Here is a 24,563-nt window from a genome sequence, read left to right as displayed (position 1 = left end):
GGTCCTTGCCTCTCCCACCCTAAGCAGCTTCCATTTAAGCTTCTATTTAATCCCACCCCCCCCCCCCGCCGACCAGAGAACTCAAACCCAAAGCCACGGCTGCAGTGATAAAACCAGGAAACGGAAGGGAATTGCCTCATTGGTTTTGTCCGCAGTGCAGTCTTCAAACTTTCAATTGTTTTATTTCTCTCCTCCTCGTCTTCTTTCTCCAAGGCGATCAATGATTTTCTCTGTGAAGGGAGAAAGGCAGATTTGAGAGGAGAGGTTTCCCTGTGAAGCTCATGCCCGAGGAGCAGGAGTGCCCGCTGCCCATCGTGCCAGGCTGCGGGGACGGAGCTGGGACCTTAAACTGACTCTGGAAGTCTGAAAGTCCAGATCCTTATGGCAATCACAGGACTCAGGAAAATGGGCAGTGAGGAAAAACCCCTGCAGTCTGCAAGGAGATGGCCTGGACTGGGGACAGCAAGATGGGATGCTTAGAGCCAAGAACATCCCAGCCTCCCAGCAAGCACCCAGACAACTCGCTGGCACATGTACAATCAAGCTGTGAGTATTTGGGGCATCACAAGTTAGTGACACCCCACCCCACGATGGCTTTGGTGCAGTGTTGCCGATGGCCTTGCATTTCCCCAGCCACTTGGGTTTTGTTTCAAAGCAGCAGGAAACGAACATCGTCTGGTGCCGAGCGACGCCGCAGGAATCCAGCACTCTATTCCCCACCCCGAGATGACTGGGAGGGAAAGTGTCTGTCTGAACCCTGCTCCGAGACACTGCAGATGACATCTGGGTGACATGAATCTCAGTGGGTTTCCAGGGCTGGAGGGGGCTGTGAACCAACACTAACTGAGGGTCCAAAGAGGGAAGCTGCTAAATTGGGGCAGAGGAGAAAGAGGGCTCCTTTAGCCTCGCCTGGTACCTGTGCATCCCAACAGGTACCCGTGTGCCCCTGCAAAGGACGTGGGGGGCTCAAGGGACCCCTCACAGCCCGGAGGGGACAGGATGCTGCAGTCACACTCGAGGTCAGCCACGGTGGGTCCTCCCAACCATGCTGCTCCCAGGTCTCCCAGTGCAACCCACTAATGGGCATCCAGGCTGGGGACAGTGGCTGTGCGCACGGGATGCCCTTGGCATCTCCCACACTGGATTTTCCTATCAAGCTGGCCCTGGGGGCTGGGACCCCAGCTCTCATGGCTGTACCCCGCTAGCACAGCTGCCTGCAGCCCCAGGGTATGGCTTCCTCACTCCACCTCATGCAATGAGGGCCACAGCTAAAGCAACACCCTGGGTGCCTCCTGCACCATCCGATGGCGCTGGGCCCTTGGAGGTGTCAGGGTGAGCCCTGTCAGCACCAGCTGAGGGCAAAGCAAAGGAGGGAGAAAGAGTCCCAGTAGACATAAAGAGCTGCGCTGACCCCCACATTTAATCCAGCTCCTCTTCGGCACCATGTCAGAGACATCAAAGCCACCCTCCAGGCTTCTGGCAGGCTTTGATCACAAGCTCTGCTCAGGCTCAGGGCTTTGACTGGCCGGCAGCCCACGGCCAGCCCTGGGCACCCCTGCCTTCCCAGACGAAAGCAGCATGCTCCCTTCCTGGCTCCCAGTCCCCTGCTCCCCCACCCAGCCCTACCTGCCCTGTCATGGCAGGGCAAACATAGGGGAAAAAAAAAAAAAAGAAACCCAATGATTTTCTTTTCCATTTTCCACGCTGCTCCCATTCCTAGTGCAGTGGCTGTGAACCTCAGAGCACCTTCAGCCTCTGAAAGCAGGAGGGAGGACAAAGGGGCTCTGAACTGTGCAGCCTTGAAGGAAATAAACTGTATTTCCTACAGAAAACAGTGCTATTTCTGTCTCACCCGGCATGACATCAACAAGAAAGTATTTAATAAAATTACATCTAAGCACGTCCCTCGTGGGACAGACAACCCGCAGCGTCGTGTTTTGCCGTGGCTGCCCGGCACAGAAGGGTGTCTCGGGAGCAAGGCAGTAGCAGGCGTCCATGAAAAAACACAGGAATTATCGGCTTCAAAGCAACCACGGCAGCTCGGTGCCCCACCGGCATCGCACAATCAAACGGGGTCTTTAAAAATCAGCCTGGTGGCTTTATACCGAAAATTGCTGTTTGCCATCTGTCTTACAGCCTTGCAGTGCAGGGCAAGACAAAATGCCCCTCCTGCTATAGAAAATACCTCCGTTTTCCAGCTCTATCTGTTGGTCCTTAAATCCTTAAATCCTTACATCAGGGGTTTCTGAACTGCTGGGATAAATTGCAAGCTACTGCCAGCTCCAAATGGTTGAGAGGTCCACAGACCTGAAAGGCTGAAAACAGCCAGGTCACAACTTGGTGGCTACAGCACTCGTCACCCTCTCGGGTGCGACGCTGGCGATACCGCAGATCGGCATTGCCGCGCTGCTGTCCCATACGGCGTTCACAAGTGCCAAAGCATCGGGGAAATACTTACAGCAGCCATCAAATTCAGCTGATCAATGTAAAACTCGGGCCAGCTGGTAGCTCCTTTATTTTCTTCCTGGTCCTGGATGGGGGGTGGAAAAAGTGAAACAAAGACAGCAGATTAGTAGGAATAGCATTGACATCCCTTGGCATTCATGACCAACCAGCTCTGAAGTGCCCTTGAGCTCTCGCATTACTTTATATCAATATAAGCTCGACTTTCTACATTCTGAGCTCACCACTCTGCCCCAGTGATGCTGCATCAGTCTTGTGGTTATCAGCTTTGGAGAAACCACACTGAAATTTTACATCCAGATTTCACTTGTACTGACTTTACAGTGCCCTTGGAGTTTTGGCTGCACAGCCTTGATGAATGTGCTTTGGTGGAAAAAAAAGAATCTCTAACAAGTGAATAAATGGGACACGAACTAGGCTCCACTCTTGGAGGAGGACTAGGACTTACCAACATCCTAAGAGAGACTCCAGGCACAACAGACAACTCCCCTGAGGGCTTCATTAGTTGTTAGGAAGGAACATGCACCTGGCAATGTCCCCTGTTAAAGGACGTCACCCCTGGGCCCATGATCTATGACAGCAAATGATGCACAGCCTCATTTGGCCATCCTGGTCTACAATGCACTGGGTCTGGTGGGACTCACAAGGGGGTTTAGGTTCTACTGTATTCTTGTAGGACATGACCAAAGCCCAGCTCAGATAAATTATACTTTATGTCCCCAGGGACTGCTTGGAGCAAGTAGGCAGATTTTGAGGGAATACTTTAAGATCGAACTTTTTCCCACACCTTATTTTCCTAAAAACTTATATCAAAGGAAGAAAAATGATTCACAGAAGAAATGCCACTCAGGTCTAGGCTGGAGAGTCAACTGATATTACACAAATCCCAGACATCTTCTCTCAGTAATGGTCTTCAGTTCACAGCCCATCTCACTGCACAGCTTTGCCCCCTCCTTAATTTTAAGAGATGTTTGCAAAGGTCATCCTACACCGCAATCGCCTGCGACGGCAGGAGCTGGACGATCTACTCTTCTGCCCCCACGTCCGTGCGTGCAGACAGCTACCGGTCCTCTGGCTGATTTCAGCAAGCCCAAATATTTACTGCAGCTCGAGAGGCATACGTGGGAAATGTTCATGCATCCAAACTTCCCAAACCGCAGCGTGCCAAGATGGGAACATATGGAGCCAGCGATACGTAATTTGGACAGGACCCAGTTCCCCCACGGGCAGCGCAGCCCGTCCTCGCAGACCTGACCCTTCATTGTACCTGGCTCTGGGATGGGGACAAAAGAAGTTTGGGAGCAACAAGGGACCTGGCAACACCTTGGGCGTCTCCTGCGATATGCTGAGGGCCAAGAGAAACCACTCGTCCACCCTCGTGGCCACCTCCAGCTCTCTCTGGGCAGCTGTGATCCAGCCTGGCAGTAACCAGATCGCCCCAAGCAGCTCTCTGCGCCGGCTGCCTCCAGCTCTCTCTGGGCAGGCTGCCCGCTGACAGATGCACATCCACAAGCCTCTTTTTTTTTTTTTTTAATCTTCTATAGATCTAGTCAAGTTTAAAGCAAATAAAATAACATCCCTGAGCAAGAAGACTGTATTCAGCCCTCCCTGCCCTCTGCTTTAGTGATTTGGGCTGTTCTTCCCTTCTTCTCCTGCCAAGAACTGAGGTTTTGTATGAAACACTTGATTCACCTGCCCTTTACATTTCATTTTTTTCTTACCCAAGTGGGAATCAGCAGAGAGCAAGAACTTTTCTGAGATGTTAGAAAACAACAACAAAAAAAATCTGTCCTATCCATGTTAGTGCCAAACCTAAAAAACTTGAAGGAGGTCCCACCATCTGCCTCTCCATGGATGGAGGACCATTCACAGTCATGCTCTGACAATTAGTTTTTGCCAGTAACAAATAAAACCATCCCCTTCCTGTCCAAATAGTGCTTAAAAAAAGAGAAATGTTCATCTGCTGGCTGAGTGTGCAACACCCAGCCTGATGGGGAGAGCCAGGGATGCCTTTGGTCTTTTTGCAGCCATGAAAAACGAGATGTGCTGGCTTCTCTCTGCTGTCCCCTCTCCCAAAAACTCGCCTCCAGGCAAGAGGAAGGATGGGCAGAGGTGAGACCTGAGACCTCTCCATTGGCAAACGGACTCAGTGAAGCAATCCTCTCCAAATAACCTGGGGACCGTCTGGCCACCCATCCTGCTGCATTTCTGGTTACATCTAGGACCACACGCAGGGATTGTCACCTGCCAGCATCAAGTCTGGCCACCCAAAGCCATGACCAGGAGGAAGTTTCTGCTGTGAAGGGGGAAACCCAACCCCTTTCCAAGGGGCTGGAAAGGGGACATCCATTTGCAGCTGTCTGCTCGGTCAGAGCTTCAAGCTGCTGGATTGTGCAGAGAAGCATCTGCTGTGCCTGCAGGAATCCCGGCAGCCGGAGTGGCCACTCACACAGCCTGCCAAAAAACATCCAGGTTGTTGGAAAGATGCTCAGAAACACAGAAGAAGTGTCAGAGAGCTCTGAGAAACAGAGGTGTAATTTATATTTATGAGCCGAATGGAAAGGCACAAATTATACCACCACCTCTCGCAGGGCTGAAGGAAGGTCTTCTGCTTCTCCTGAGTAGAGTGGGAAAAGTAAACTGTCATATTTTGCAAAGTATTTGTTACCCCAGGAAAACACACATCATTTCTGCAACTTGTGGGTTAAAGCCATCAGTTTAACCCAGGTGGGACCAGCAGCCCCCAGGTGTGAGGTGGGAGCAGGATACAGGGGACCTGCCCACAGCCAACCACCGTGGGGACGTGGGGATGTGAGGTCAGGCTGCACCTGACAGCAGGTTCCATCTGCAGAGCATCACTTGCATTATTTTCCTGCAACCAAAGGGCAGTTTCGCAGCGCTAGCCCTATCTAGTGCCGCCCACTCGTCCTGCTGAACCACCCCATGGTCCCTCAGTGGTGCTAAGCAGCCACGGTGAGGCTCAGGCCACCTTCCTGCTCGGTGACAATTCCATCTGACACAGGCAGCCAGGTCTTTCTGGTTTCTCAGCTGACATCGCACGCCTTCCTAAAGGACACTCCCATCTGCTCCTCTGTGCAAAAGCCCAGCCCTCCCTGGTACACACAGCCACAGGCAGCATGCAGAAAAAGGAGAGAGCACATACATGTGGCGGACGCACTGAAGAAGGGAGGGACGCCAGGGAGCCGCGAGCCCCGTGCACGTCTGCCAACCCACCCCTCCGAGCCATCCTACGCTCTGCTGCGGGAGGGCTCTGCACAAACTCTGCAAAGCTCATGGGCAAAGGTTTTGATTTTCCTGCCCTGCTTTGGAGGCTGGCACACAAACAGTGCCCTGGGGGATGGCAGAGCGGGGGCACTCACATGCGCCTTGAACAAGGTCCAAGAAGGGACCAGCTCCTGCCACCTCCTGGGGATGTCACTGGAGGTCCTCCCCATCATCCTGGGGTACCATCAGCATCTTTTAGAAGGAGCATCCCTCTCCCACCAGTGCTCCCAGCAGCAACACTGACTGGGAAGGGTGGCAAAGGACACTGTGGGACAGCACCAAGAGGTGCCCAGATGCACCCAGTCAGGAGATTTGGGCAGAGAGTGAGATCCGTGCCGTGGCACGAGATGGGAAGGCAGCAGAGTCGGCTCATTCCATATCCCAGGATCTTCCCGCGTGGTGTGAACACCTGCCAGGCGGGCAAGGATCCGGACCTGCTGCTCGTTTAGGGCTGAAAAGAAGCGGTGGAGCAAAAAAATAAAGGTCTCCGGGGGGCGGAGGGGAGGCTGAACAACAAGATTGGCTAAACTGCTCATTTATAATTAACATGCTGCATTATAAATATTTCCCTTTGCTCGGCTCCCTCGGGCTCTCGCATTTCCTCCCTGAAACCCCCAATTTAGAAAGCACTCTCAATTAAGTGCAGCAGAACCTCATTAATTCAGATGAGCAGCCGGGCAGGCTTGGCGGAAAGCAGCTTCCCAGGCAAGGGGGGACCGCACAATAAAGCAGGCAAAGATCAGGGCAGGGGCTTCCCTCGGCTCGGGCTTCCCTGAGCTCGCTGCAGGACGTTGCTGAGGGGTAATTACAGCGGCTAATGGTCTACAGCACACTGATAAGTGTTCTTTGGTGCATTCGACCAGCCGGGAGGGAAGTGACTCACAAGGCAGGAGGGGGGGAGGACCCTCTCCAGGCATCACGAGTTGAAAGGGCGAATTTGTAAAATGGTTTCCCAGCACCCAGGATGGGTTTTGGGGATGTGAGTTTCGCAGCCTGCCTTCGATGGATGCCCAGACATGGAGCTGAGTACTGCCAACATCAGCTCTCCAGGATGCTCCATAGCATCGTGCCTGGCTGGCACCAGGGACACAAACATCTCCCAATTTCTTTTTCTCTGGGCTGTGTTTAGGTCTTTGCTGTGTTTGCGCTCTTCTCAAGAAGCACAGAAGTGAGGGCTGATCCAAACCCTGCTGAGAGCCCGGTGCCATGCTGTGGCCTATTAAGAGCTGCTTTTTTAGAGCAGGCTGATGGCTGTAATTGCACGGTGCAGGGATGGGTATCCCTTCTCACCTGCAACATCTGCATCAACATCCCTCGCTGTGCTCCGGGAAATGGCCCCAGTGGACACATGTGCTCTGCTGCAAAACTTAGGCAACGCCAAAGCCGTGCAGCCAAGGGCAATCTTGCTCTGTCCTCTCCTCTGTTTCCCATCCGCTCCCTGCTGACACCCACTTCTTCCTTTCAGGGACCTGGCAGAAATACAAATCACATCAGCTGCCGCCCCGGCATCGCTGTGCCCTCTCCTCGCCTCCGCTGCCCCTTCATCCCCGGGCTCCACGTGCAAGGCTGACGGATGCTGCTGTTGGCTGTTTCACACTGTGGTGGCAGTGGTGGTGGGTGTCGTGGTGTGAATCTGACGAAAAAGCTCCATCCCCTCTGTTGGCATCGGGTGCCGTGGGGAAAGCAGCGCCCAGTCAAGATGCCTCATTAGCAGGAGCTCTTCCAAGTGAAGGTCACTGATCTGCCAGCTCCAGACATCCCTTCGCTCTTCCCGGGGAAATTTCACACTCCCCAGCCCTGCCGCGTCTTGGTGACAAGCCTGACACTTCCACAGTCTGCATGTCTTCCCCTCGGGGTGTCAGCAGCTCCCATAACCAGTTTGCCTTTGCTCTTCTCATCCTTGGGACACTGGGCAGCAGCAGAGGAGGTGGTGCCTCAGCCAGTGGTGGTTCACAGGCTGCTCTCAGCTGTGTTCGGGCACTGTTATTTACACCTGGAAAGTGCGTCTCCATGAGCTTCCGCCACTGGGAGTAATGCACCCTTCTGCTCACAGCATGTCCCCATGGCAGTGGGGAGAAAGACACCAGTGAAGCTCCTCAGTGCTTTGTTACGGCTGCTTTGCTTCCAAATCAAGCTTCTGGCGACACCTTTTAGATGCCCAGCCTGCAGGTGATGTCTCCACCCTGGTCCAGCAGCCTCCTTCCCACACTCACAGTCCATAGTGGTGATGATGGATCTGGAGCTGCTCTGGGATAACTGAGCCCCAGAGAGCAGCTGGGCAAGATCCCCACCCATCTGATGTCCAACGCACCAGGTTAGATCCTTCAAGATGAAACCAAGTCAGAAGGAAAGGGCTGGCTCACAGCAGTCAGCTTCAAGCAAAGCCCAGACAGCCCTTCAGCCACAATGCTTGTGACTTTGATGATTCACCTCCCCTCTTGGCACCACCTGCAAGGCCAGTTTGCCCCTGGAGAACTTCACACCAGGAAACTCACAGCAAGAGGTTAAAAAAAAACCATCTTCAGTTGGCACCTGCTGCAACCCCCTTTGTTTTTACACATCCTTCTGGTTGCATTTTTATTTGGCACAGTGTTTCCCATCCCTTCCTGCTGCTCCATAATGGACGAGCAAGGGAAAGCTGGCCGCACAGCTGGCAGCCCACCGCATTTGGTACATCCCTCCTCCCTTTCTGCCATGGATGATCCACCCGGATGCTGTTTGCAAGGTCAAAAAAAGAAGCAGACAGCGTGTGATGGGTTTTAAAACTGACAGGTCTGCAGCCTGCATGGGAGGTTTAAATCCAGCCCTGCTCCATCAACATAGCCAAGTCATCGCCAGTTTTGGCCCACGGTAGCCCTCTGGGTCTTCCTCATCCCTGCAGCCGCTCAGCTTGCCCAGGTATCCCTGCAACAAAACCTAAACGATGCAACTAGAGCTGCTTTCCCAAGGAGCGATCCTGCAAAGGGCTGTAACTTCACCAGATTCTCCCCAGGTTGGGATCTTGGAGTCCAAACCGTCCCATCCCAGACCACTCCAGTTTTCCGTGTGCTAACACTTCCTATACCCTCTTCTCTACAAATACACAGATGCTCTCTTACGCTTTTCCCAGGGTTTAAAAATTATGCTCCCCACAAGCAAATATAGCATGACCAGATGCCTTTTGTAGTCAGCTGGTTCATTGTTTGAAAAGCTTCGCTTTAAAATCCAAAAAGATTGCTAACAGATGCATTTTTTGGCCGGAGAGAGAGAAAAACCTCACTTAAACAAAAGTGTGTTGTGATTGGAACTAAAAAGGGAATTACCTTTAAAGATAAAAACTATAAACATTTCCTATTGAAAAATACCCCCAGCCATGCAAGCGGCCCGTTTCTCTTGGTCAGCCTGAGAAAACGAAACCCGAGATGATATTTCAACCTGCTGCTGCCGTAACCACAGGTACATCTGGATGCTCGGGGGCCACCAAATGCTTCTTGTCCATCCCAGGTGACCCAGGAGCACGGCAAAACACTGAGCTATTTTCACCTCCTCCCCTTGCATGCCACCTTTGTCAGCTTTTGCTCTTAGTTCTGCTGCTGCAGCAAAAAAAAAAAAAGTGAATAATTGATGTTTTTTAAATGAAGGAAATAGCAACACGCGCCCCGCGAACGAGCTGCAGGAGTGAGCAGGACAAGTGGAAGAGCGAGCTGGAAAGCAAAGCTCTCTGGAGAGAGTGGGTGGAAGGCGCAGTTAGAGGGGAAAGCGGCTGTCTGGCCGCGAAATACGCTATTACTGGAGAGCCATCACTCATTTCCCTATTTATCACATTTTTCTCCTTTCTCCCCTGCAAAAGCACCATCGCTGCCTCCTCCCAGTGCAAGGGGATCCTGGTTTTATATCTAACATCTGAGGAAATTGTAGATGTAAGTTTTGCTTGCAGGGGATAGCTTAACATTGCTGAGAGCCACGCACCGAGCGTGAGCGATGCCAATGGGTTTTCAACACAAGCTTAAAGAGTGCAGCATCGCTCGGCATCCCTGCAGGTCATTTTTCCCCTACCCCAGCTTTACAGATGCTCAGAGAGCTCAGCCGAATGGAAAGGGAGTGGGGCAGAGCACTCACATGAGCTGGTTTTCCCTACTGACCCCTTCCACCTGGTTATTTATGCTGAGCTTCTGCCTAAACATCCCTGTATCCACTCATATTTTGAGGCTTATAAAAATCACCCGGCGAGATGCTTTAGTAGCTTGGTGTACATTGGTTGGCAGCAGCTAAACCTCCTGCAATTAAGAGGTGCTGCAGACTAAGCGCAAAGTGTTAATTATTAACTCCCTTTGGAGCGTGGCCTTCTGAGAAAGGCCATCCGGAGTCACCCTCTTCCACCGAAGCAAACCCGCAGCCAAAGAAACAGTAAAGCTGGAAACCCTCCTGCTTCCTCCCCGCGCTTCCGAGCAATATCCTTTCCTGGACAGCGGGGCCAGCAGGGGATGAAATATTTCGGGATGAGGTATGAAACGAGTCATCGTCCAGAAATACCACTTCTAAAAGCAGATTTCATCCCGCTGTTAATGCATCTCCACCTTCGCATTTCCCTGCTTCATTACAGCCGTAGAGGGGGCCGACGACTTCAAAGAAGGTCTCTCCAATAATCTCTAAATCTCTCTCCTGACCCGAGTGCTGCGTGGCTGCTGGATTTAATGCAGACTTCAGTTCCTGTTCGGGTCACTGCCGACAGACTCGCCAGCCCCTGTCATGAGATGCTTTTTACCTCTTTGCCCCTCACCAGAGCATCAGAGGGTGAAGCAGGTGGGACGGGACCATGGGGAGTTCATCTGCTCAAAGCGGCATCAGGGCTGGGATTAGACCCAGCGTCTCCATGGATGGAGAATCAGGGAGGACGAAATCTCCACCCTGCCAAGCCAGTGCTGTGGGCTGGGATAAAAACAGCTGTTTGTGGGGCAGAGAAACCAGGATACGGAGCTGCAGGGCAGCAGGAAATATTCCAGGGAAGGAAATATGATGGTTTTCCCTTATTTCCTCTCGATGAGCACTGCTGAGGCCAGGTGCTGCCAAGTCCCTTGCCAGGACAACACAGCACCACAATATCTCATTTTGGTCACCTTTTTCTAAATATTGCCTATCACAGGAATATATAAAACATTCAGCAACTGGGATGTGCTCTGCAGCAGATGCCACCAACAGCAAAGCAGAAGTGCCAGACGTGGCACACGGCAGCAGGGAAACGTGCTGAAAGGACAGATACTCAGATGCTTTCTGTGCTGCACACACCTTTGCCGTCGATGGAGGCATGGGAGTGCCACAGCACAAGATATTTTGTAGCCTGGAAAAGCTCATTTTCAAGGGAACTTTCTGGGAGAAGGCTGGGCAGCATTTCTGTCCTGCCTCACGCTGCTCTTTCGAGGGGGAGCTTGTTGCAACTGGTCTCAAACTGGACTTTTGGACTTAAAAGTCCGACGAAAGTTGTCCAACTCTCAGCAGCTTGTTTTCAATAGGAGCCAAAACTGGCAGCAAAGGAAAGAGCAAAAACTTCTCAGGGGACAATTTTGAATCCTTGGTAATTGAGGCAGCTGCCTGCAACTGATGTCCAGCTTTGCCACCTCCCCACTAGGCAAAATCGGGTGCTACCAGCATCTCAAGTGATGACTTGCTATTAAATACAGGTAGGCCAAAGGGTTTGGGTGCATCCTGGCCTTCCCAAATCACCACCGCTTAGCCTGCAGCTGAGGTAGGCAGGTAGATAGGACCCCAGCCCTGTTCCTAGCTCCACCGCCCTGGCCAAAACCCAGCCATTACTCTCAGCTGGAGAAGCCCAGTCCCTCTCCTTGACGTCAGGCTACCATGTACGTGGTTCATCCTCCTAAAACAAGAGAGGTACATGAGTAAGATTTACCACAAGCTGCTGGGATAGCCACTGAAGTTTCTGCTGCATGCTGGTCCTCATCACATAGGAGCAGGGCTGCCTAGAGCCTGCTGTGCATACAGACATGTTCCCCAGCCCACGTGATTCCCGGTTTCCTCCACTGTTGGAGCCTCCGTTGATACGGTCTCGCTCATTTTTAATTAAAAAGTAGGACAAAAGCATTGTTTGCCCCTGCAAACAAGCCACCAGCACATCTCCTTCAGAGCAAGCAGTGGCACGTACGCTCTGCAGCTCACTGGCATCACATGTAGGGAAGGAGCGGCTGAGAGCAGCCGGAGGAATGAGGACCAGAGCAGAACAGCAGCCAGGATCTGGCCTTGGATGGGCACCTGCTTCAAAGATCTCAGAAGGATGCCACGAGGCGCTTCGGTAGCTCCTTTCTCCAAAACTCAGGAGCAGGGTGTTTCTCAGCACAATTTAAAAAAAAAACTATGAGTGTAAAGAGGTGCTGGAATGGGAAAGAGGCACCATCACCCCCATCTAAACCGTGCCCTGGGAGATTACATAGCACGTAGTCTCCACTCACAACAATAATCACACGGCTTTGCTTGATTTAAGTTTCCGTTGTCTCCCCTTATCCAGACGCACCAGAGCACGGCTCCGCTTATCTGCCAGGCGAGCATCCCCTGCCTGTTTTCTTGTTGATTCAGACCAGTGCCTGTAATTTGTTAACATCTCTTCTCCCCCCCCCCGATTTAAACCTCAGGCATGGCAGGCCTCTGTCTAACAATAATACAGGGATTTCAGGGGTATTTATGAGAGGCTTAAAACTTAATCCTACATGAGCAAGGTAAGCCTGCTCTTGGCCTAAAACGTGGCTGGAAAAATCTGGTGCCATTGCTACAGCAGGAGAAAAGAGGCATTAATGGCAGCGAGTGCCCTTCGAGCGGGGCCAGGAGACTGCCAGCACTGCCGAGCCAACTCCTACAGGCAGGTTAGGGGACACAGAGGTGAATTTGGGAACTTAATCACAGAAGCATAGGATGGTTTGGGTTGGAAGGGACCTTTCAAGGCCATCCAGTCCAACCCCCCTGCAAGGAGCAGGGACATCTCCAACCAGATCAGGTTGCTCAGAGCCCCGTCCAGCCTGGCCTTGAATGTTTCCAGGGATGGGGCATCCACCACCTCTCTGGGCAACCTGTTCCAGTATTTCACCACCCTCAGTGTAAAAAATTTTTTCCTTACATCAAGTCTGAATCTACCTCCCTCTGTTTTAAAACCATTACCTCTCATCCTATCACAATAGGCCCTGCTAAGCAGTTTCTCCCCATCTTTCCTGCAGCCCCCTTTAGGCACTGGGAGGTCACTCTAAGGTGTCCCCGGAGCCTCCTCTTCTCCAGGCTGAACAGCCCCAGCTCTCTCAGCCTGGCCTCACAGCAGAGGTGCTCCAGCCCTCTGATAATTTCTGTGGCCCTACTCTAATAGGTCCATGCCCTCAGCTAGGGGCATTTCCCTCACTGGCTTCAGTGTCCTTCCACGTGCTTGTGAGATTGAGGATTTTTGCCTCATTTTTCCCCATGGTGATACGTCCTGCAGGATCTCTGCTTTGGCCAAGGCTGGGAGGAAAAATGAGTCCCAGCACAGATACCTGGGAATAACTCCTGTGCCAACATACAGGGGCAAAAATCCTCAGTCTACGGGGGGAAAAGAGTGATTTTGGCCACCTCGCAAGCAGCCAGCCTATGGTACCCCACATTGCTTGTGCTGCATGCTCCCAGGAGCAAAAGCAAACGAACCAAGGGAGAGAGGCAGTGAGGTGGTCTCTTCCATCATGGATAGACCACAAGAGCTGGCACCAGCATTGCTGCACGCTGCAACCATGCACCTGCCACAGCCACCGCAAGCTTTGGCTTATAGGTCACCTGGGTGTTGATTTGCTGGCAGATGAACCTCAATTCTTGACCACTATCTAAAGAGTGACACAACTAAGCTCAGACATCAGCATATCTCAGCATTGGGAAGACATCCGTGCATGTTTTCAGCTTGAGAAACGCAGCTGCCAGGGCAGCCTCACAGAGCAAACACATCATGCCAGGAGCTCACCAGGCAGATCAGCGACTCACATCAACCCTGGTTTCTTATCGGTTCTGCCCGTGAACCTAGAGCCCTTCATCGCCCCAAGGGTGACACAGCTTCACCCTAAAAGCAACATCCACACCACCGGGCTAAAGCTCTCGCAGGCTGCACTGCGGGGACTCGGCTTCCCCGGTGGCGCTTTCCATTTGTGCTGTCCTCTGGGAAGAGCCAGTGGGAGGACAAAAATGACACCCAAACCTGTTTCATGGCAGCAAACTGGAAACTCAGGGGAGAGGGAGGCTTTCGGGAAGCTATAATCAGGCCCCTAGACAGCAGCAGAGAAGAATGGAGCCACGAGACAGGGTGAATGGAGCAACCCCCTACCACGGCAACGCCAACCTCAGCAGCCACAGAGCTCCACGTGGACCCACTCACACTGGCAGGGACCAGCATGGGGTGGGGGGACACCCATGCAGGGTCTGGGGACACCTCCTCCAGCCTGAAAGGGCTCAGGAGGAAGAGCTACGCATTTTGGAGACTGAAGACCTCCCTGGTTGCCCTTGCTTCCCCAGGGCCACCCTGAGGAGCAGATGTATTTCTTCAACATCTCAAAAACCACTCGGCATCCCAAGAGAGCTGTGTCCCTCCCCACATCTCCTCCCCACCCTCCATCATAGGGAAGGGGCTCAGCCCCTGACCACAGTGCAGACGGGTGTCTTACTTTCTTCTTGCTGCAGTAGATCTGCCACTTCTTCTCCGCCGGCAGCGCAAACATGGCCTCTCTGTGCTTGTCCGTGAGGTCAAGTTCATCCTGGAAAGGGGAAAAAAAACCCACAAAACATGCAATGTAAGTACAGAAACGGGTGATGGCACAGACATAACCCCCCAGATAAGTGGTGTAAATCAACACGGGACCACACCACTGCGCAGCAATGGCCCCGCAGCATCACCCCGTGACTATCGATTTGTCAGGGCAATGATGTTAATTCTCATCCTGCTGTTGCTGACCTTCCCCTGACTCCTGAGCTACAGCTGGCTGCTGGGAGGATGGGGCTGCAAACCTCCCTGCCTCGCTCCTCCCGGACATCGCCTTCATTGCTTTTAAAGGCAGCAGGCATTTTAGAAAGGAGACCCATGAAGCCGGTACAGCTGCCTGCGAGATAGCCCCGCACAGAGGACTGAGTGCTCCATATGACAGACCACATCTAAGATACGTACAGCAAAGAACAATTCAAATAGGACCTTTCTTCTTTACCACCCCAGATAACTGCTTCACCACCAACACTCTGGGCGGTCCAGCCCATTTCCATCACTGACACCCTCATATCATTGAAAATTGGGGGTTTTTTTTCAGCTTTTGGTTTGTTTTCCTGTAACTAAAAATGGAAAGCATATCTCCTAATGTCTACAGTTCATAAAGAGGTACGTCCTCTCCATCAAAATTGGACTACGTATTGCCTGGCAGAGATAAAGCTGTTTACTGACTGAAACCTCTATGGGTTTATCTGATTTTATTTTAAAGGACACAGCCATTTTCGACTTGGAGCCTCAGTTAGCGGCGTGCCCTCCGCCAGGATGCCCGAGTATTATCAAAGCCTCGTTGCTTCCTGGTGCCAGATGTAGGTCAAAGCTTTTATCAGAGAACTAACTAAATAAAACATTCAGGCAGGGCTGGGAGGCTCGTTGCTAAAGCCAACATTGATCTTACAACCATGGATGTCTCTTAAAATCACCACTGCTGATGACAACCCTTGTGCTGGAGGGGTGTTGGCGCAGCAGTGGGAGTGCTGTAGATGCTGTAGAAGGTTGGAGCAGAGCCCTGCTGTGGCCTCCAGCCAACTCATCCCACCCAGCCAGTGGACTTAATTAAGAGGATCCCCATTAAAAACTACACACTTAATTCCAGTAACTTTTTTTTAGGGGAAAAAAAAAAAAGAAACCACATGGAGACCTATTAAAGTTTCCCTGCCTGAATAATAACAACAAAAGCTGGTAGCCTCTGGTACCCCAGTCAAAGGCAAAAGCCCCATCTGGCGAAGGCTGAACAAGATGCCTACGGGGAAAGATGGGTCACTGCATCAGCAAGCCCACGGGCCATGAAGAAATTCAGCTGATCTCAGTAAAGCTCATATTGCATCCAGTAGCCAAGGAAGGGAGCTTTCAGCTGTCTTGTGACCCAAACCCAAAGGCCCTCCATCAATACAACTTGCAGAAATGGAGGGCTGCAGGTTGCCCTGAATATATTGAAGTGGTCCACACATCTGCTTGAGGTATTAGTTTCCCTTCCCGATGAAGTTACTCCTCAAAAGGAAAGGTGTCATGGAGCTTTTTCTGTTACATATGCAGGGAGGAGCTTTGCCTTCTCCTTGACTTTTTCCCCATGTATCAACTGACTCTTCAAACCACCATGCTGCATAGAGCTGACATTGGTGGAGCTCTGGAAGAAGACTTCCAAGACACCCTTACAACAGAAATAAATGTGCTGCCACAACAAAGGTTTGGAGAAAAGTTAGGACTGAGAAAGCCTGAGCCCAATCTGAGACACCTCTCCTCCCTCTGCGCCCAGGGAGGAGACCCTGGCTTAGGGACTCCTCCAACGAGTGCTGCTTTCAAAGCTCCCCGTGCCCCTACAATTTGGGAGGTCAGGGATTCATATCCAAGAAATGATCTCCTTCCCAGCCTTGGCCAAGTCTTGTCAGCCTTCCACATCTTCTGAATGTGAAAAACAGACATTACAGTCAATGTCCTTCTCTTTGTGTCTCCTCAGGCTATGAGCCGGTCAGACACCCAAGCTCTGCTTCAGCTCCAGTTCTGGAGTTCTAAAGATGGCCAACAGAATGACACCTGATACAGGGACTTGGCTGAAATTCAGCTCGTTGGAAAAGTACATCTGGGAGTGTGGGAGAGCATTATCTCCTGACAATTATTTACCTCTGCAGTGAGGGTTTGAGTGAGTGCAGGAAAATGCTTCCATTGCGACCCTGCCACAGCAATGCGGGACTCAGGCATGAAAGCACCAGCCATGCGCATTTGTACTTAGGTTCTTAGAAAATATTTACTGAAACTTTCAAAATATCCTTACCTTAAAAACACAACTTGTGCAAGCAGGAAGATTTATTAACCAAGAAAAAAATCTAAACTGAGCTGAAGCCTAAGCGGGAGCAAGAAGGAATAACGCAAAAGAACATATTAGGTAGTGGTACATGACAACGTGCAAACGCATCCAAAAAAGGTGCAGAAACACTTCTGAGTCTCGCACATCATGTTCCACTGTGCCCTGGCTCTAACATGTCCAGTCATCACAGCCCTGCATCACTCAGCAACACTTACCTAACAATATCTTGCAGGATGCTTGGGAGAGGTGTTTAAATAAACACCACATGGCACCCAGCAAATATGAAAATCCTCGTAATCAAACAGTGACTAACGACTGCTTTTCCGAGCTGTAACAGCAACTTAACCATGAAGTCAGGTCTTTGCTGGTTTTATGTGCATGGGGATTCCTGCACCCACCTCCAGCCCTTCGATTACGCTCACTGATGGGTATCTCAGTAATTCTTGGCCCCGAGCAAGCTTCTCACAAACTGCCCTTCAAACTCCAAAAGATCACGAGGGGACAGGAACACCAGCCATTCCCCGGTGGCTCACAGACCACCATACAAACACAACCCTGACAGAACCTTTTGCAATTGCACAGCGGCGTTGTAACATGGCAAAGAAGCCTTGCACAACCTCAAACCCACATGCGCTTTCAATTAATCATCACAAGCTCGATAATTATGTGATTCTAACTGGCAATTAATTTTATAGGCCATTTGCAAGCCACACACTCCCGCTACAGCGAGCGATGTTGGCAGCTGTTGAAGAATGAGAAGATAACCAGTGAGTCAGTGTCCCTCACCCTCAATTCAGCCCTACCTTTCACAGCTCTGCCCCTTCCACCTGGCTGCCTCCCACAGCAGGATTTGCCAACTTCGCTCTTTTAAATATTTTTTTGGAATTGAGTCAAAGGCACGTAAAGGAACAGCCTCATTTTGCTACCAAAAGGAAGTCTCTGCCCAGAGTGTTTTTACTGGAAAGAGATACGCTCCTGTTAAATATTTATCCCGTACAGTTAAACTATTCACCTTTAGATCAGGAAACATGTTTCAACATTAAATCATCATTTGAATATGATTTTAAAAAAACCTCACAGTGAGAGATTTGATTCTCAGCATCTATTTGCTATTTCTAGGAGGTAAAATACTTCTGGGCGGCTTGCTTTGCTGATGGCTCTCAACTCAAGCCAAGCAAACCTCCTCCTGTGTCCAAGCACAGCACAAGCTCCAGTGAAGGCGACTCAACGCCATTCTCCTAAAGCTCAGCTCTGCATGCTCTGAGCACGATCCCATAGGTCAAATAAGTTTTCATTCCTCCCTACGCCTTTGCCTTAGAGGCGCTCAGAGCGAGAGACGTTCCCATGGTCCCTCTCTGAGCTAGCAATCAGGTGATATGTAGAGACCAGGCCACTGCAGGTCCTCTGGTCCAACCCCCTGATCAAGCAGGGCCACCTAGAAGCGTTGCCCAGGACAATGTCCTGACTCCTTTTCAGTATCTCCAAGGAAGGAGACTCTACCACCTCTCTGGTTTGCAGTCAAGGTAGTCTCCAACCATCTTCTGAAGGCAAAGCCAGATCAAGCAGAAAAACCAGGCACATAAAGGCAAGATAAATAAAGCATGACAGATCCAAAAAAAAAAAAACAAAATAGAAAGAAAGAAACAAGTGGGAACTTTTTGGCAACATTTGGCATTAACTGGTACAGCACAGGAATTAAAAACTAAATAAATAACAGCCTGTTAAAGCCTGCATCAACTTCCTTTCTCAGGGGTCATATCGCTTTTTCACTCTCTTCCAGGCATTCTTCTCCAAGTTCATCAATTTGATTTATCCCAGAATGCTGTGGTGTCAAGGGAAACGGCAATCAGCAGTTTTCCCCCGTCCCTCATCTAATCTTCTTCCGCTGGGCGAAGGCGCTGCCCGCAGCCGCAGCTGCCCACAGCCGCAGCCCTGAGTGCCATCCGCACCGGCGCGCGTTAAACCTCCACCTCAGAATCGATCTTGGCTCATTATTTTCTTTTTAAGCTGTTCTCCTAAAGAAACAGACTTATTAATCAGCGGCTGTTAGAGTGCAAACAACAGCCGCCTTCACACGCATCCTGCACCGCAGGAGGAGCTCCTCTCTCCGCCACATTTCTTTAGGCGATTACAATTCTCAACCTACGCAGATTTATCTCCGCTTTTTTTTTTTTTAATAGGAAGGTAGTGAATGAAGTCTTTTATTTTTAGTATTGGTACTAAAAATACCTCCTCCCTAGCACACAACTTTTCAGCCACAGCACCCTGAAACTTAAAAACAACCCCCCAGACAAACTAACGCCAGGCAATATAATCACTGTACATTTTTCATTTACTCATGACAACGTGCAGCTGGAATTACAGAACACAAACAAAAATCAACTATTCATATATCATATGAATAGGCAGAACAGATAAAAGATTTTTATTAATTTTGTTTTTATCATGTAATGAATTTTTTGAATAAAGGAAATTGCCTACAGCAAGGGAATGAGTAACAGCAGCAAGGAATAACGTGTGAGCACTTTGAAGTGCTTACACCTCGTCGACCTCTTCCCACACTGAATTTTTCGTCTCAGAATGGAAAAGGAAAGACCCCAACCTACCCTACTCTGCAGCTTTCAGTTACTGACCTTAATGCATGGGACAGAGGTAAATAAAATACGTATTCCTTTCTTCTTCTGCAGGAATGGTTACGGCCGTCAACAGCCGATTTAGCTCCTCCGTAAACTCCAGCTGCAGCTGGTTCATGCTCCCATCAGTCCAAACACCTGACTGAGGCAGACACACCTACCGCTTTACTATTATTTCATTTAATTAATTAATTCAGTAGGCTAAAGGTTTTTAAGGTGTTCATATTTCAATACTAATGGCTTCTAAAAGAGAAGTATCTACTTAGGTTTCTCAATCTTTTTTATTGCAACATATCTCTATAACTGCATATGTGCATTTTTTAAAATTTATTGAGCTCGGCCTTCTGTGACCTTTTCACCGACATCATCTGGAAAATCTTTCTCCCATGTTAATTAACACTGGCTGCTTTCACAGCCTGAGTTATTGATCCACACAGTTTTACCCTGAAGAGCACTCTCAGATCCAGAAACCCTGCAGGTGGATCACCAGCATGCTTCTTCCACACAATTGTACGTAAACCACAAAAACAAAAAAATAAGATGCTTTGGCCCATTATTTACTACTGTGATTGCTACAATTGACCAAATTCAAGTCAACCACAGCTAGGCATGACTGTTCTTTGGTGGGTGCAGCTCATACCGTAACAAAGCACAGCTGGCAAATAAGGAAGAAAAGGTTTCGGATGTGGACTTCCCACTTATTTATGGACCCAAAGAAGCAGCTCCCTTTTCACTCTGTTTTTACATACCATCTCCACTGCTGGTATCGCTGAGAGCTACTGGAGTTGGAAGTCAAACCAATGGGTCAAGGGTGGCTTCAGATGTCCCCTGCCCAATAGGGACGCTCACTTAGGAAAGCTGTGCATGGTTGGTCTGGGGCTAAAGCCAGAGAGGTAGTTGATGCCCCATCCCTGGAAACATTCAAGGCCAGGTTGGTCAGGGCTCTGAGCAACCTGATCTGGTTGGAGATGTCCCTGCTCCTTGCAGGGGTGTTGGACTGGATGGCCTTGAAAGGTGCCTTCCCACCCAAACCATTCTGTGATTCTATAAACCCCCAGATAACATCCTGGGAAGTGCTTCCAAAAGGGAGCCCCATGCCAACTTGATCCTGAAAGCTTCCCAAGATTTACCACTCTGCACCAGGACCTGAGGATGCAGCCGAGGGAGGCAGGAGTCAGCTACAGCCTGATGTTGATGGGCAATGTTAAGATGGAAACAGGCTCCTTGCATACCCATGGCTTGGGTGGGACAAGTGGTCCTCATTTCCTCACAACCCTGGCTGTGGTCACATCTGGCTGCTAAGCTGATTTTTAAGAACTCAAGCAGGTGCAAAGCAGAGAGTCACCCTGTGAAGAGGCAATTTCTGACCAAGGTTTGACATTCAGCAATACGCCTAGGACAAGCAGATATCAGACAGGCTTACAGACATTAGGTGTTATTGGGAAAGGGAAGCTGATCCCCATAAATGACAGCATTGATTTGAAGACTAAAGTTGATGGGAATTAAGACCCATCTTAATGGCGCTCAGGTAGGATCCTGCCCGTGGGGCTGCAGAAATCCTCAGCTGCCAAAAGCCAACCTCAGTGATGCTTGCACACCAAGGAACACCCAGACTCCGCCAGCAACAGATACTACAGTGGTACAAACAGCTTTCATTTGCATCTGCAAAAGGCTACAAGAGAGGCACAGGCTATTCCCAGCAGGAATGTTTCCTGCTGAAGTTGGTGATAAAGCACAACCCGCGTGCTCCTCAATCCTGCCCATAACTCCAGCAACATCACCCAGCCACTGAGCAATCAGGAAGGAGAACATCACTGCTGGAGCAGATGCCCCACCCAATGAGGCCGGCACCCTCCATGGTGACCTGGAGCCAGCACAAGCCAAAAACCTAAACGTCCCAATTAAAGTCAGCGATGCGTTACCAAATGAGCTGCCCAGGCATCTCCCAGGGATGCTGCCTCCTCTTTTACAAAGTGCAAAGTGGAAAGCACTTAGCAGGCAGACCATATAATTTTTCCACTTCAGCTGTACTTCTCCTGGAAACAAAGGGGTCTCTGATTTGCTCTCTACCTTCAGCTGAGTTCCACATTGTGCTGTAACACAGCTCCGTCATAAAATTATGAGTTAGGAACAGCACGGTTTTTGGGCAAGTCCCCACACTGGTTTGTAGCTGTAACAGATACTGCAATTACACGAATTCTTCAGCTGAAATAGAGTGTTCCTCAGTGGATTACTTCATTCAGGTCCGTGAAACGTGTGTAGGCAGAAAATCCTTATTTTCTCGATGAGTAGGTGTGCGACTTCTACATCAGATGCTTACCTATCAGAAAACATGTTTAAGAGATTATCTGTGAGGGTGTAACGCCACGAGGTGATGAAAACAGGCGCTGTGAGCAGCGGGCTGGGACGGGAGCGTGGCAGGTCCAGGCTGTTCGCGTCTAATAAGTAGAACCTGGGCAGCCAGGTAAAAGTGTCCCTGCAGAGTGAATTTAAAAGCAGATGTTACCAAATCAGGTTTTCTTCCTTAAAAATGATTCAGAAGCTCAAGGGAGCTTGGTCTTGGGAGATGGTGGTGGGACGGGGTCAGGAGCCTTGTGCTGAGTGTTTGGCCCTGTCAGACTCTGCAGGAAGGGATATTTTGCCCTGGACACAAGGGCTATTGTAATTGTATTTTTTTTTCTGGGTACTAATTGCACACTTTTCTTTGCAGATAGAGGGGAAAATGACTTCATCCACCATTCAGCAGTTCCCAAAATCCTGAAGTTCTTAATGCTGCAAAGACCAGGCAGCAAAAAACGACAGCTGACCTGCAAGCATGAAATGCAAAGCTTGGCTTTGCAGCTGATCCTTCAGCTGTCACTTAAAAGCTGTTTTGTTTTGCAAGGCCCAAAACCTCACACTTTCTCCTTATTGGATTAGAAACCAGGGGAAAAGCACCTTACTTAAGTTCCTAAGTAAAACTGGATATTGCTAGCAATGAGTTCCCAACCCGGCGCTGCTATTAACACGTAACAGCCCTCAGGCTGTGATGCATGGAGCATCTTACCCAAGCAGCCCACGCCGTGAGGCACAGACCGATCGCCCACCACGAAGCATTTCAAAGGCAACACAGAATTAATCTCTGTGACGGGGGATGCTATCTCCTAACAGATAGCATCCAAAGAGCAGCTCTGAAGAAACGCATTAGTTGCCTCAAGTACAGCAAAAACAAATGCTGTGATAAATCTTGTAAGCTGCCAGAGACCTCTTATTTTTGTTCCCCAGGCTCCTGAGTTTCCACTACTTCATAAAGCAGCAGGGACGGATGGAGTAGCTTTCCATGTCACAGGAGGGGAAGGCATAAAGCCCAGCACTTCAGAGATTGTGTGTGAATATCTCTCCTCCAGCAGATCCCAGTGAAGGTCCTGTCCTCTCCGGACCAAGCTATTTAATCCTCACCGTGCCTCCACCCTGCTGCCTGCTGCACATCCCGTGGGGCCGATGCACACCACCGCACACGGAGCGTTTCGTTACAAACCTCAGAGTGACAAGGAGTGTTAAGCAGATATAAAGGACATCAGTCATTTACCCATCTGGTGGAAAGTCTAGTTGCTGGCAGAAAATAGAGAGGATTGTTACGGCAAGATCTACCATATGGCACCATTATGTGGAGCTTTGCAAGCGCTTTCTCTGAGCGTGCAAGCAAGATTTCAGCCTTTGAAGAAACACTGTATTGTTAGCCTGGATATGTAGGAGCCTCTTGAAAGAAGCCGTGGCAGATGGCACAGCTTTGTTCTCCTGGTTCGCAGGCAGCTCGTGCAAGCCCAGATATTCCCCCTCGCTGGGGCTGAGCAGCCCCACGACACAGCGATCCTCCTGATGTGTCCTACGGGAGGACCAATGGCTCCTGAAACTCCTTAAATCTGATGGATGCTGCCTGGCAGGTACCACACCGCTGCACGAGCCCCAGGAAGCAAACACCATCGACCTGAGCTGGTGGGATGCACTGGTAACCACGCAAGGAGAGCTGCACGAAATTGCAAAGCCTGTCCCAGCTAAGGGAGCGGCAAATTAGTAAATCTTCCTGAAATACCCCGCTTTTGTATGTGCCTCCCTGCCAGCACCTGCTCCTCCCTGGGTGGCTGAGCCTGGCCGGAGCCCCGGCAGGACAACAGACAAAGAAAAGCCTTTCAGATGGGGCCGGTGCCCGCTTGAGCGACATCCCAACAATAACCCGACGAAAATCCATTCCACCCAGGCGAGGGGAAAGGAAGGGAAAGGGAAAAGGTCACTTCAGAAGGAAGCAGTGATCAGTCACTGACCACAGCAACAACATCTGCATCTGCCCTGAGCCAGGGAGAAGCCCCTGCTTGCTGTGTGCTGGGATGGGGCACATCATTCCTGCATTGGGGATTTCTTACAGGCTGATTGATTCCTCTTTGTGCCCAGGCCAAAAAAAAAATGCATCCTCTGTTTCCCTGTTGTTCCTCCTGAGAAGCACTTGCACAGCCACAGAATAAAACCCTAACTCTTTAACTATTCTATTTAACTATTCCAGTTAAAGTCTGATGTATCCATATAATACACAGCAGGCCATGAAACACACACTGGGAGAGCAGATGGAGCCTTTAGCTGACCTCGGAGTCAGCTGCTCCAAGTCCCTCTGCAGCTCAGATCCTGGTCCTCTGCCACCGGCACGGGACAATCACCGATTTCTCACACTACAGATGTTTCCGAACGCAGACAAACAGGCACGCTTAAAAACATCTGAAACCCAGAGAATATTTTGTGGGATGGCTCCAAAAAGAAAGAGGTTTTGCCTTTCGATGTACACAGCAGGCTGGGACTCTGCTGCATCGTTGGTCTCTGTGGGAGGACTGTCCATCCCAGTGACCAAACTCACCACTGCAACATCCCCAAAGATACTGCCTGTCCCACGCCCGAAATCTTCCACCCCTGCCACTCTGAGTCCCTAATGGGAACAAATGGGGCAGAAAAGTCACTATTAAGCTGCAAGAGAAGAGCTGGCCAAGGACCAACCCGAGCTGGCAAGGCCTCCAGATCCCCTCAAATCCCTTGACTTCCCTCAACCCAACTGACCGAGACAACCAAGGACTTTGAAGAGGGCTCTGGTCCCACAGAGCGAGCACAAGCC

The 24,563-nt window shown here is 50.4% G+C and overlaps 1 protein-coding gene and 1 long non-coding RNA gene across 3 annotated transcripts in view; one reads left to right on the top strand and one right to left on the bottom strand.

Annotated features, from left to right (window-relative positions):
• The window catches only part of LOC147600436 (uncharacterized), a 759,986-nt gene that overhangs the window by 2,178 nt on the left and 733,245 nt on the right, over positions 1-24,563 (top strand). The window lies entirely within an intron of this gene.
• The window catches only part of DAAM1 (dishevelled associated activator of morphogenesis 1), a 95,760-nt gene that overhangs the window by 31,305 nt on the left and 39,892 nt on the right, over positions 1-24,563 (bottom strand). For both annotated transcript variants that reach the window (XM_086748305.1, XM_086748306.1), the window contains exons 4-6: positions 14,403-14,492; positions 2,459-2,530; positions 136-230 (exon numbers count right to left, since the gene is read on the bottom strand). In XM_086748305.1, the coding sequence (XP_086604431.1) occupies positions 136-230; positions 2,459-2,530; positions 14,403-14,492 (257 nt within the window). The remainder of the gene's footprint in view (positions 1-135; positions 231-2,458; positions 2,531-14,402; positions 14,493-24,563) is intronic.

This window comes from Chlamydotis macqueenii, chromosome 5 (genome assembly GCF_036417535.1).
Source record: "Chlamydotis macqueenii isolate bChlMac1 chromosome 5, bChlMac1.mat, whole genome shotgun sequence".
In the NCBI taxonomy this organism is placed as follows: Eukaryota; Metazoa; Chordata; class Aves; order Otidiformes; family Otididae; genus Chlamydotis; species Chlamydotis macqueenii.
Note: the sequence above shows the minus strand (reverse complement) of the source record. Positions and strands in the feature narration are given on the sequence as shown.